General features: G+C 38.7%; 1 protein-coding gene across 1 annotated transcript in view; it reads right to left on the bottom strand.

Moving 5' to 3' along the window:
• Positions 1-14,442, bottom strand: part of LOC115209432 (sugar phosphate exchanger 3) — a 41,506-nt gene that overhangs the window by 22,477 nt on the left and 4,587 nt on the right. Inside the window, exons 2-5 of the mRNA XM_029777852.2 lie at positions 11,085-11,177; positions 6,623-6,703; positions 4,465-4,533; positions 835-960 (exon numbers count right to left, since the gene is read on the bottom strand). Of these exons, the coding sequence (XP_029633712.1) occupies positions 835-960; positions 4,465-4,533; positions 6,623-6,703; positions 11,085-11,177 (369 nt within the window). The remainder of the gene's footprint in view (positions 1-834; positions 961-4,464; positions 4,534-6,622; positions 6,704-11,084; positions 11,178-14,442) is intronic.

The following is a 14,442-nucleotide window of genomic DNA, read 5'->3' as shown; positions in this document are numbered from 1 at the left end:
GACAAATATTTTTTACAAAACAATATTTTGCTTAATGTCATAAGAATTTTATGAACTCTTGAGAGAACATGATTTAATTTTTTTTTTTTTTTGGAACAGTATATCTTGGAACACACATAAAGCTAGAAATAAAACATGTAACTATTGGGTTAAAAAAACTCTTCTGGTAAGAAACAGTTGAAGGTTGCCCATGTATTTGCAATTCTAAGTAAGCAAATTTTACTTCAAAGTGAAATTAATGAATGCCAATTCAGAGTGAAAATAATGATTTCAAAGTGAGATTATCACAAAAAGATTTAACTGAAAATAAAATACCATAACATTATTTGTAATGTTAATGAAGTTGCCTAGTTAACAACATGTTTTCATTAAGCAAGCAACGAGGCAAAAACGTTCACCATATGACTGCATTACTTTCATGTTTTGTGGCAAGTTAAACACAGCAATGGCCACAAATGCAATTTTACATCTTGCAATGTAACTTTTCTGACACCTGAAAGATTGTCCATTACTTTTGAACAGGGAAAGTTCTGGTTTTTGTGAATATTTTATATGAGATGCAACCCTATTCATAGAATACATCAGGAGACATTTTGAACATCTTGAATGGAAATTTTGATCACAGTTTCCATTCCAGATGTTCAAAATGTCTACTTTGGGTTAAAATATACATTATATGTAGAAACATTGCCAGATCAAACTGGGCCTGGTGCAGCCTTCTGGCTTCCCAGACCCCAGTTGAACCGTCCAACCCATGCTAGCATGGAAAGCGGATGCTAAACGATGATGATGATGATATATATATTTTTTTTAAATGACAAAATTCCTACTTACTGCAAGAGCTGTTCCAATGATTCCACCACCAAATGCACAAGTACCAAACATTCCAAAGACAGAGTTACGTATTCTCTCAGGGAACCATTCTCCCAATACTTTCACACAATTTGGCCAGCACTGTGCCTGCAAATAAATGTTCAAAAATATCAATATGGAGGCGCAATGGCCGAGTGGTTAGGGCAGCGGACTTGCGGTCGGAGGATCGCGGTTTCGATTCCCAGACCGGGCGTTGTGTGTGTTTATTGAGCGAAAAAAAACACCTAAAAGCTCCACGAGGCTCCGGCAGGAGGTGGTGATCCCTGCTGTACTCTTTCACCACTCTAAAGGCGGTGCTCCAGCATGGCCGCAGTCAAATGACTGAAACAAGTACAAAAAAAAAAAAAAAAAAATGCTATTTGGTGTTTTCCTACTCAAACCACAGTTTCCATATGATGGCAAAGATTAAGTACATCTACATGCCACTCTCTCTTATCTTAATCTCAGATATTTCTTCACTATTTCTCAGTTCTTAAACACAAATCTGAACAATTTTCTGCTTAATACACACAACTGATAATCATCACAACAAACAAAAGTAGAGCTAGATTTCCTTACTGTGTCTGTCTATTACAAATATTTTTTATTGCAGATATTGGACAGATTTCTAATAATCTGTTATTTATTTCTAAATATATATTGGGCCATCCCATAAATAATGCAGTTTTTTCAATTGCATAACTAAAAGTCTGATGGGGACAGGATAAACCACCTGCATCAACTTGCTATAAAAACAGGTAGTAATTTTACTTTGTCCTTATTCTTAGTGCAAGTTTTGAAGAGTGCAGTTCAATTTTAACAGTTATTTTCTCAAAGCTATAATGGAAGGGACAAAGGAGCACATTCGACATATTTTGCTTTATGAGTTCAATAAAGGCAACAAGGAATATTAATGCAGTATATGGGGATCAGACAATAAGTTTAAGTCAATGGTGGTTCCAGAAATTCTGAGTCTGAAACTACAGCCTAGAAGAGGATGTCCTGCAAACCTTGGTGGAACAAAATTCCATCATAACTGTTGAGGAACTAGCAGAAAAGCTTGGATTTGGTCATTCAACCATTCATTGACACCTGTGTGCCATCAGAAAAGTCAGCAAATTGGGTCAATGGGTTCCTCACAAACTTTCCGAGTCTAATCTCGCAGAGAGGGTGAATGTGTGCTCTTCTTTGCTGTCTCATGAACGAACTTTAAAAATTTAGTCTTCTTTATATTTAAGCAAAGTTATCTTTGCTTTTTCCCGAAATGAAATGCACAGGTACGTAAAAAAGATGATCTTCACATATTTTACGCTCTTCCATTTTCATATCTATCCCAGTAAATCTGCACATTCTGCTCGTTTAAAAGTAAATATGTATTCATTGATCAATCCTAAGTTAATGAACTATGAACTTAGTTGAACCTGATGCACTGGTCATCTTCCTACAAATACTTGACCATAAATCATTTAGGCTACTTTGTTTTATAAGAAACATTGAAAATAGGGAGACAGAACAGAAAAAAAAGAGAAAAAAGATTAAAGGAAGATAACCATACATGTAGCCTACATTTTCTAATCCTTTGTTAATGTAAACTAAATTTAATTTAACGAAATTAATTTACTAGTCCAATCAATATGTGGCAGTAACCTGTTTGAGTTTATTAAGAATACAATTTATGAATGTAAACAGTAAACAGTGGTGAAGGGGAAAAAAGGGGAAAAAATATCAGCCAGGTGCAGGTGTGGGGCTGTACGGTGGAAGGTTTTCTTCCCAACCACATAGTTCCTGGTTCAGTGCCACTGCGTGACTCTGTAGGCATATGTCTTGAGCCAACCAAAGCCTTGTGAGTGGATCTGGTCGATAGAAACTGAAAGAAGCCTGTCTGGCTGCAACAGCAACAACAGCATTTCTCCAGCAACAACAGTTGCAGCACCACTGGCATAAAGGCACAGACACAGAAATACGTTGGGTCTACAGAGGATTCCTTTCAAGCAGCATCTTAACAGACACAGGTCCTCCTTTAGGATCCCAGAGAGGCACATCATTACATCCTTGACCAGTTACTTTCAAATGCCCAGAAGACTCTTTCGAGGTTGTGGATAGATTCTGTTACCTGGGTAATCAAATCAGCAATGGTGCAGGATGTTCTGAAAGTATTTTTGCTAGAATAAGAATAGGATGAAGGAAATTCAATAACCTAATACTTTTGATTGCAACCAAAAGACTCTCTCTCAGAGTGAAAGGCAGGTTGTATGATGCTTGTGTATGAACAGTTATACTCCATGGTACTGAGACATGCACAGACTAGAGAGGAATGAAGCTATTATGCTCCATTGGATTTGCAACATCAATGTGCATGTATAACAAAGTGCAAATGTGCTAAAAGAAAAGTTGGGCATAAGAGGAATCAGATGCAGCATGCAAGAGAGAAGACTACATTGGTTAGGACATGCAATGTGTGTGTGAATGAAGACAGCTGTAAAAAGAAGAGCCAATTGTTTAAAGTGAATGGCACCTGTGAAAGAGACAGACACAGGAAGACATGGGATGAAGTAGTGAGGACCAATCTGAAGATGTTGGGCCTTGTTGAAGAGATAACAATGAACTGAGATGTCTGGTAATATTAGATTCTCAAGAAGACCCACCCACCTCAGCAAAACTGAGTTCTAGGAGCAGCCACTCACCCACATGTAACAACCCCAATAAACCAAACTACATCTCCTCTTCCTCACATTTCCCCTCTTTATCTCTCCTTCCCACTCCTGCAGCCCAATCCAATCCTCCCTGCTCTTGCCAACTGTAACATTTCCATCTGGTTGTCCCCCACCTATATATACCTTGGTTTCATCAGTCACTCTTTCCCCAACTCCTTTTGGATTCACATGATGCTCTACCGTCCCATTTATATTCTCATTCCTCCGGTACTTTGAGAGCATGCCTTGGTACATCAATACCTTCTCACTTTTGCTCTCTCTCTCTCACTCTCACTTACTCTTTCTCCCTCCCTCTGACTAGAGTAACCATGTATCTCCTCTACAGCAAGACACCTTTTCCTGTTCCTCTGTAACATTCTAACCTCTCATCATCTGGCACAAAGCTACCTCCTTCAATACCATTCATCCTCTCAATAGATCTTCAGTTTGCAGGTTATTTGGTGACCTTACCGGTGTTGATGGTACATAAAAAAAGCACCCAGTCCACTATATAAATTGGATGGTGTTTCAAAGGACATGCAGCCATAAAAAAAAACCATGCCACAGCAGACCTTGTCTGTGCTGGTACCACATAAAAAGCACCTAGTTCACTCTGTAATGTGGTTGGCATTAAAAGTGCATCCAGTTGTAAAAACTATGACATAATGGAGATAGGAGCCTGGTGCAGTCCTCTGGCAAACCAGCACCTGTCAAACTGTGCAACCCATACCAGCGTGGCAGACAGACGTTAAATGATAGTTAGCAAAATGTAATGTTATAATTAAAAAAAAGTCAACTCGATAGAAACTAAAGAATAAAGGGAGACAACTGTACATTTACCCTAAAACTTCTAACAGACAAATGAGTATTATTTCCTGTCAGTGCCCCAGAAAGAATAAATTAAAGGATGTTACTTTACCTGGGCAGTGCCATTTAAAAACAGGAGGATGAAGAACATAGAAAAGTTACTCCACATCCCAAAGGTCATCTGGAAGTAAAAGACGAAATATATAATAATTAAAAAAAAAAATTTAACCACATGTGGTAAGAAGCTTTCTTCCCAATCACATGGTTCTGGGTTCAGTCCCACTGCGTGGCACCTTGGGCAAGTGTCTTCTACTATAGTTTTGGGCTGACCAAAGCCTTGTGAGTGGATTTGGTAGACAGAAGCTGAAAGAAGCCCGTCTTGTGTGTGTGTGTGTGTGTTTGACCCCCAACCATCACTTGACAACCAATGTTGGTGTGTTTACATCCCTGTAACTTAGTATTTCGGCAAAAGAGACTGATGGAATAAGTACTAGGCTTACAAAGAATAAGTCTTGGGGTCTATTTGCTTGACTAAAGGCGGTGCTCCAGCATGGCCGCGGTCAAATGACTGAAACAAGTAAAAGAATAAAAGAATATGCAATATCTTGTTTGTAAATAAAAGGAGAGTAAAGATTTTTTTAGGTAGAGATTAACCCAGTAAATTACAGGTATTTATTTTATTGCCCCAGCAAGCATAAAAGGCAGATTTTACTTTAGTAAAAAGTAAAATCAAAACCCAGAGCTACAGAGAAAAAACAATGTAAAATGCTGTCTATATCCGGCTCTCTACCAGTCAGCATAGCTCTAAAGTCAAGGGTTGCAGAGGAAGGAGTATGGTGTGTTGTGATATTCATGCTTTTCCAAATGCATTATTTTTTAAATGAATTCCAGCTGGAAACTAAATTTAGGATGTGGTCTCAGTTTAACTAAGAAGTTAGTGTTGAACCACATCAAAATCAATGGCATTATAGCTTTACACAACACTATTAACACCCAAAAATGATACTGTTATGGAATACCACAATATCAGAACACCAAACATCACTTGACCTTGGAATTACACAACAAAATGTACATCACAATAGTATTACATAATACCATTACAATACTACAGGAACACACTTAAAACATTACAACACCACCAGAAAGCACATCATAATATCACACATATTACAGAACCCTAACTGACACTAACAAAGGAGTTGTGCCACCAAGGGAACCGCTATGCTGTTGCTTCACCTGTAAGAAATAACAGGTGAATTTCCTTCAGGTAATCTTTGGTTGCTGAGTTTCATGGAGGCAATGACAAGTGACCGAGACTTCTGGTGATTTGCTGTGCTTGAGAAGCTAAGTGAATCGTGGTCATTGCTGTGCCAGTGACACATGACAAATATCCAGTACAATGTGAAAAGTAGTTGAGATTAGGAAGAGAATCTAACCAGAGAAACCAAAGCCAAAGCAGACACTGGTGCAGCTCTCCAGCTGACCAGTTCCAGCCAAACCATCTAACCCATGCTAGCATGGAAAACGAACACTAAATGATGATGATGATGATGATAATGATGATATCCTACTTTAAAATAAAAAAGAGACACAAAATAATGTAGTTTAAGGTATGTTATATCTTAGCCAAGATGGTTATATCTTGAACACCTTTTATCATAAGTTGGTTCAACTAAGATTGCCTTACAGCTAAACAACATCAACTACCACTTCAACACCACACAATCACAAGACTGCAGTACCATGTCACACTACAACCACTGAAATCACAGCAACAGAAGAATTCTTGCTGTATAATACAATCTCATACACCAGCTGCCAAGTCATTAAATCAATCCTGTTACGTGGACATTCTCCTCCAATTAGCAAAAAAAATCCAACGTGTGGGATTCTATTACATCTGGAGTTGGGAGACGGTTCTTTTAGTTTTATAATACACAACTTATCTAATATTTGTGTATTGCATGTTAAGTATCAGTAAATGGACAAGATGTGTCATTGATGCACAGGGAGTCAGGCAATAAGCCTGGCCTGACCATGGGTGCAAGGTAGCATCTATTTCAGAGTTATTAGGCTGGTAATGTTTACAGTGCATTAATAACTACCTTTTAGTAATATTTGGGGTTGATGGGAAAAAGTCTTTTTTTAATCAATATTAAAGCATTTCCACCTATAACACGTGTGTGTGTGTAAAGAGAGATGGGGATAAGGAGATGTAACATCATAATTTCACAGAATATATTTTGATAAATCAGAAATAAACTTACCATTGACAAACCGGAGAAGACAAGACAAAACCCAAATGTTTTCCTTGGCCCAATTTTGTCTCCGACTGATCCCAGAAGGATCTGAAAGTTGAAATAATATGAAAAGATATCTATAAAGTAAAATATGTAAACTGAAATGCAATAAAATATTTCCTTAAAATATTCTGAGATCTAAGTGGATACGTTAAATACCTTTATTACTTTAAATAGTTGGCCATTGTTTCTATTGAGTTGGAGCATGTAGAAATATATACAAAGGCTTAAATATGCAATATGATTCCTGCAATAAATTTAAGAACAAGACCCATTAATAGGTGGTAGTTGCTTAGTCCAAAGTCTGGCCGGCAATGAAAGGCATCTCAGTTGCATCCCTGCTATCATTTTAGGGATATGCGTGATATGCCCTTTCCTTATTTAAGATGTGATCTAAAGGAAGTTTGACTGCTATTTCTAGTAAGCAGTTTTTCTGCTGATTTGTGAAACTATTTACATATCAGAAATACCTCAACAAGATTGCTTGACTCACTAGAAATAGCAGCCAAATTTCTAGCTTTTGATCATAGTTCACTTTGACCAAGCCTGATCTGGGGCTAAACAGCAACTGATATTTTGCAGCAAAAGTTCTTGGTATTCTTTGTTCTAAAATCAACAAATATACAATAGAAGAACACTATAAACAATGATCATTGGATAAGGTGGTTGAGAAGGAAACAAACTGAAAAATTATGATAGAGGGATCTTTCTTCTGATTGGATAATATTTAAGACAAGATTTTAGTAATTTATATACATATAATGTTTATTTTTCTTACAATGTATCGTCTAAACTAAATCTTTACTCTCCATTGAAATTTTAATATATTACACTATCAATACATTTTGGTATATTATCATCATCATCATCGTTTAACGTCCGTTTTCCATGTTAGCACAGATTGGACGGTTTGACTGGGGTCTGGGAAGCCAGGAGGCTGCATCAGGCCCAGTCTGATCTGGCAGTGTTTCTACAGCTGGATGCCCTTCCTAATGCCAACCACTCCATGAGTGTAATGGGTGCTTTTTACGTGCCACCGGCACAGGTGCCAGGGGAGGCTGGCAGCGGCCACGATCGGTTGGTGCTTTTTACGTGCCACCAGCACAGAAGCCAGTCAAGGCAGTGCTGGCATCGGCCACATTCGGATGGTGCTTTTTATGTGCCACCGGCACAGATATCACAACTACAATTTCCATTTGATATCTATTTTGATGTTGATGTACTTGTCTCAATAGATCTCCTCAAGCACAGCAGGTCACCCTACAATCCAAGGTAAGCACAGCAGGTCGTTCTGCAATCCAAGGTACTTTGAATGGGCTGGGGCTATGTGAAACTGGTGCAGGAAGCAGTCTGTGTCTTTGCAGTCACAGCATATCTCCAGAGATCTCGGTCCTTCGTCATTGGCTCTGTGAGGCTCAATGCTCAGAGGTCATGCTTGACTACCTCATCCCATGTCTTCCTGGGTCTACCTCTCCCCCTGATACCTTCAACTGTTTGGGAGTGGCACATCTTCACACATCTCTCCTCATCCATCCGCAGTACATGACCATACCATCGCAAGCGTCTCTCTTGCACACCACATCTGATGCTTCTTATGTCCAGCATTTCTCTCAGGGTGCTTACACTCTGTCGTGCATGCACACTGACATTACACATCCAGCGGATCATGCTAGCTTCATTTCTTTCAAGTCTACGCATGTCCTCTGCATTCACAGCCCATGTTTCACTGCCATGAAGCATGGCAGTTCGCACACATGCATCGTACAATCTACCTTTCACTCTGAGCGAGAGACCCTTTGTCACCAGTAGGGGTAGGAGCTTTCTAAACTTCGCCCAGGCTATTCATATTCTAGTGGTAACACTCACTGAGCATCCACCTCCACTACTAACTTGGTCACCTACGTAGAGGAAAAAATCTGCAGAAGAAATATACTCAAATAGCCAATCAGGTTATAGAATAAGGTGTTATACCCAATGACTGGAGAAGTAGTATCATCATCTGTTTTTACAAGTGCAAAGGTGATGCACAACAGAAAGGCAGAAAGAGTTATACACAATTGAATAGCAACTGAATTAACATGGATGAGCTGTAGTTTGGTTTTGTGCCAGAAAGAGGGACTATCAATGTCACCATTCTAGTGAGACAACTGCTGGAGAAGTACTTAGCTAACACTAAGCTCCTATACACTTTTATCAACCTGGAGAAAGTCTTGGACAGACTCCCACACACTTTAATTTGATCTTCACTAAGAAAACTAGGTATATATATATATATATATATATATATATATATATAAATGGTTTGTGAAGGCCACATAAGTTATGTACAGAAATTGCATCACCAAAGTGAGTCAGTAATGAGTTCAATGATGAATTTACTGGGTTCACCAGGCCTTAGTTCTTGGCCCTCCAAGTCTTAACAGAGGAGTTTAAGACCAACTGACTGAGAAACTTCTTGCTCAAGGAGAGAAATCCTCAGAAGCTGTTCAAAAGCCCTGGGAAAGGAACATTACTGCGGGAGATATAACCATGTTTACAAGATCATAATAGACACCACCCAACAAAGAAGTTGAATCCCTTCTGTTATGGTTGGCATAAAGATGATGCTAGCTGCTATGTCTGTCTCCTTGAGCCTACTTGCAACAGCAAATGATTCGGAGCTCAAAGCTGACCTGAGGAAGCAGCTGAAGTTCACAAAAAATGTCACCTCATCATGACTAAGGCCAGATATGATACTCAGAAGCATCCAAGCAGGTGGTTCTGTCAGAACTCTCTTCACTGGGAGAACTACATATGCAGAGTTAGAAAATATGCAGTTAGTGGAGCTATGGCAAAACAATGGGTGGCAAGCAAGGTGTGATCCTATCAAGGTGAGATACAGAGGGTTTTCAGGCCAGTTCCTCAACAGAGCTCATAGCATGTTTGGCATCACAAGGGCCGGTAGGTAGAAGGCCATCTAGTTAGCTGTGGAGGCAGCATAGGTTACTTCATGGTGGCTCTGGATTAAGAGGTGCAAGCCCTGGATGAGACTGAGCCTGGGTGAGAGTGTCTGATGTTGAAAGACCTGAAACGCCTGATTACTGATGATGTGTCCAGATGTATCACAGGATGATGCACAGAGAAAGGTATATGTTGTTGATGACCTAGTTTTTTTTAGGTGAATCTACAGCAGATTTAGAGCTATAAAAAAATTTGTTTTATTTGGGGGGGGGGGGATAGTTTCTGGTAGCAAGTTAGTTTTTATGAGAAGAGGCTGTTAGGCTTTAGCTCAAAACCCTTCTCTTTTACTCATGCTTGGAACTAGCTAGCATTCTCATTTAAATGAAACTAATCAGTGGTGATCAGCTGACGAGAAGGGAAGCCAGCCACAGAAATTGACTGCAGAAGGATGAAAGATGAAGTTGACCCTGGCAGGACTTGAACTTACAATGCAAAGAACCGAGACAGATATTGCATGGCATTTGTGCATCACTCAACCAATTCTGTCAAGCAACTGCTTTAAGTAGCACTGGATCTAAAAAAGATGAATGGCCTTTGATCGCAATTGCACTCAATCAAGACCAACTTGGGACTAAGACAATAATAACAAAGGGACTCTACAGAGTCACATGACCTACCAGAAATAGCTGATAAACTCCAAATTCTACTCTACCACCTTAAAAACAGAAAAGGCACATTGTATAAAGTCTAAGGAAGCACTCCGTCGGTTACGACGACGAGGGTTCCGGTTGATCTGATCAACAGAACAGCCTGCTCATGAAATTAACGTGTAAGTGGCTGAGCACTCCACAGACACGTGTACCCTTAACGTAGTTCTCGGGGATATTCAGCGTGACACAGAGAGTGACAAGGCCGGCCCTTTGAAATACAGGTACAACAGAAACAGGAAGTAAGAGAGAGAGAAAGTTGTGGTGAAAGAATACAGCAGGGATCACCACCATCCCCTGTCGGAGCCTCGTGGAGCTTTTAGGTGTTTTCGCTCAATAAACACTCACAACGCCCGGTCTGGGAATCGAAACCGCGATCCTACGACCGCGAGTCCGCTGCCCTAACTACTGGGCCATTGCGCCTCCACTGTATAAAGTAGTCCTTGATAGTGCCTGAAAAAAGGCAGGGATGTTTACCAAAGGAAAATCTTTGACCCCAGATCTGCTGACTTCAATCTAAAACATCATCCTCAGTTAACAATGGAGCTTCTTTCTTGTTCCTTAACCTGCAAGAAATGGTAGCCAAATCCCCTTCAGATATCACCTATTACCTTAAAAATGGAAGGGTACACTGAATAATAGACTTCTAGATGCACTATGCTGAAGAAATAAAACAAAGAGGTCACAATTGGAACACTTTTGATCATAAGTCTGCTTATCAGGTCAGATAACAACCACCACGAAACAACAAAAACAAATGGAAAATGAAATTCTTGATCAACCTGCATGACAGCATATGGTAACAGTAATGCAGTGTCCAACCATCCAAGCTTTTCTTTTGGAATATTTAATGACTGCTCCAAATCTGTTTTCACCTGGAATAAATTAAAATATTTTTAAAAAACCAAAAATTTCAGTATAATGAAAGCAATAAAAAATTCATGTATCATATTTACTATGAATTAACTTTGAAGATTTTAATACTGATTTCAAATTTTGGCAGAAGGTTAGCTATTTCAGGGGAGTTGGTAAGTCAATTACATTGATCCCAGTACTCAGCCAGTAATTATTTTAATGACCCCGAAAGGATGAAAGACAAAGTGATCCTTGGGAGTATATGAACTCAAAATGTAAAGATGGACAAAATGTCACTAAACATTTTGCCTGGCATGGTAACGTTTCGGCAAGCTTATTGCCTTTGCCAAAGATTTTAATATAAATGATACTAAACATTAGAATCCCAAATTTGAGAGAACAGAGAGAAAATGATCCACTGTTTGAGATAGGAACAAAATGTTTATTGTTTCATCCTCATTATTTTTGCATTCACTTTTTCTTTGCTGGCATGAGTTGGATGAGACTTTATGAGGTAGTATTCTACTATTTGATGTCCTTCCTGTTGTTAACACTTGTTTTTATTGGTCTTTACACATTGAACAGCTAAGTTGTGGGACATAAACACAGCCCAATGTCAATGAGAATAAATGCAGAGACAAATGCACAAAGGCTTCCCTATAGTTTCCAAATACCAAATCTCATTCACAAGGTATTGCTTTCTCAAGGCTATAGTGGTAAACACTTGCCCAAGGTACCATGGACTGAGGCCAAGTCTAAAACCCAAAATAGCTGCAAAAATACTCATAAATATATGAGACCAACCTTGGTGATTAAAAATAACAATAGCATAAATGAAAAGTTGAAAATGACATAAACTAAAATCTTTTATATGAGATATAAAAGAATGAGAGAGAGAGAGAGAGAGAGAGAGAGAGAGAGAGAGGCAGACAGATGACATAGTTTTGCATCAAGAAAACTGCAAAAATTCTAATGCAGTTAGATTTATATATTAAAAAAATATTCCTCTTAGCATTTTGGACAAGTTAAAAACTTTCTATCCTAAAAGATAAACATCTCTGATATTATGCATTTCAATAGATTAAGTTGGTAAAAGTATTTTCACAGGAACTTTATATATTTATAGACTTTGAGATAAGAAGCTTGCTTCCTAACTACATGGTTCTAGGTTCAGTTTCACTGTGTAGCACCCCGAGCATGGGCCTTGTGAGTGGATTTGATGAGCAGAAACTGGAAGAAGCTTGTCATACATGTGTGCGCATGTGTGCTTGTGTCTATGTTTATGCCCCACCACTGCTTGACAACCACTGTTTGGTGTGTTCATGCCTCTGTAATTTGGTGTTTCAGAAAAAAGAGACCAATAGAATAAGTTACCAGGCTCAAAAAAAAAAATAAATAAATAAATAAATAAATAAGTACTGGCATCAATTCATTCAACTAAAATTCTGACTGAAACAAGAAAAGGATAAATGATTTAAAGGTTGAAAAAGGTTAAAATAGGAAATTGTAATAACAAAGATGAATAAGGTGAAAGCATAGACAAAGAAACTAGTCACACAGTTTCCAGAAAGGTCCAAACAGGTCAAGCTAGCATCCTGAGTGAGAAAGATTCTAAGAAAAACAATATAAACACAACTGGTTTCAATGTCACCACTGAAGACCAACAATGACAGTAAAGAAACCAAAGAAGGTGAAACAAAGAAAAAAAGAACAACATGAAGAGGTGCAAAAAGGGAGACGAAATGACAGGGGCTAGAAATGAAAAATAAATGAGGGAGCCCAAATTACTTGTAGGTTCTACCTTAAAGGTATAAAGAAAATACGGAAAACTGTTGCTTTGATCCTGCCAAGTGATGTCAGAGTAGTCCCAAATAGGTTAATTCTTGCTCACAAAACCAACAAAGATGAAGAAAAATGCAGCAACATGAGTAAAAAAGGAAAACCCAGAAGACAACAGCATAAACACCCACCAGAAGATACACTGCACACAGCCTACTCTATAAAAAGGTGATATACATCAAGTGAGAAGCAATCCATTTTGAGCAATCCAGTAAGATAGTATGATAGATGACCTGGCTGTAAAAGACAAAGTCCAAGCCATACTCACCAACAAACACACGGTGCCACTACAAATAAGAAACCCCGGATGGCCACATTCGACACCAACCCAAATGTCATACCAATTCTATTCAATTTATGGGTCTCTTAAAAATCAATGACAAAAGTAAACTTATCTACTCAAGAGACTGTGTCATGTGCAATCAAGCATTTTGCATGGCACTCACAGAAACCCAACCAACAGCAAATGCAAAGACACGCACCAGACTGCATCATATTTTGCCCTAACAGGAGAAGATAAATCATAATGAAGTTGCCATGAAGATGAAACACAGTCCTGCTGCCACACTGAACCTTGCTTAAGTACATATAAAGCAATACCACGTTGTCCACTAGACACCTCTAATCAGGATGGTAAATTTCAAAATACCCTTGGGATGATAGAAAAAGTATTAACTAAATGAGACTGTCGCATCAGTGTACTTCATTTGAGTGACTTCAACCATCCCAGTATCAAATAGTCTAAGGCTCATGGAATGAGGCCATGATGGTGATTTGAAACCTAACTGCTAAGTAACCAGCCAGACATCATGGGTGAAGCACAAAATTTTCATGTGATTGGTCTATTAAGTAACCAGTCAGCATCAAGCTGCTGCATAATTTAGTCTATAGAAAAGCCATTTGATGTCTAAATTCGTAGCAGAGTGTTGAGAACAGCCAACCCATACACATGTCTCACCTCTTGCCAAGTAGAATGGCAAGGCAGCTGAGTGATGTGTCTCTATTCTTTTCATCTGACAGAGCCAGACATTTGCATTAGACAACTCCAGGTTGTGTCATATGTAACTTCTTCAAATGCAGTGCAGTTTTTCCTTCTCTCCCAGTCTGTACGTATTGCTGTTGTTAACTGTATATGGTCAACACCGTTTGCCTCTATGTGCAACAATAAATTTTTCTGTTAATGTTGGTGGGTGTTGTTCAGTTACTTCTTCATACAACCAAGAAACATATTTTGATTCATTAACTCAACCAGCTACCATAGTGGTACCATAGACAAAACAGCCAAATATAAACCCGTGACAAGGCTATAAAAATAATAAGCCTTATAGCACAATTGATTAGGAAAAGAATTGAAAGAGATGCCATTCAGCTTTGTGTCTGGATGAGATACCACTGTGTTCTCAACCTAGAAACTATGGGAGAAGTTCTAAGCTAAGAGTAAGTTAC

This window comes from Octopus sinensis, linkage group LG3 (assembly GCF_006345805.1).
Source record: "Octopus sinensis linkage group LG3, ASM634580v1, whole genome shotgun sequence".
Lineage (NCBI taxonomy): Eukaryota > Metazoa > Mollusca > Cephalopoda > Octopoda > Octopodidae > Octopus > Octopus sinensis.
The sequence above is the reverse complement of the archived record's forward strand: the minus strand, read 5'-3'. Positions and strand labels throughout refer to the sequence as shown.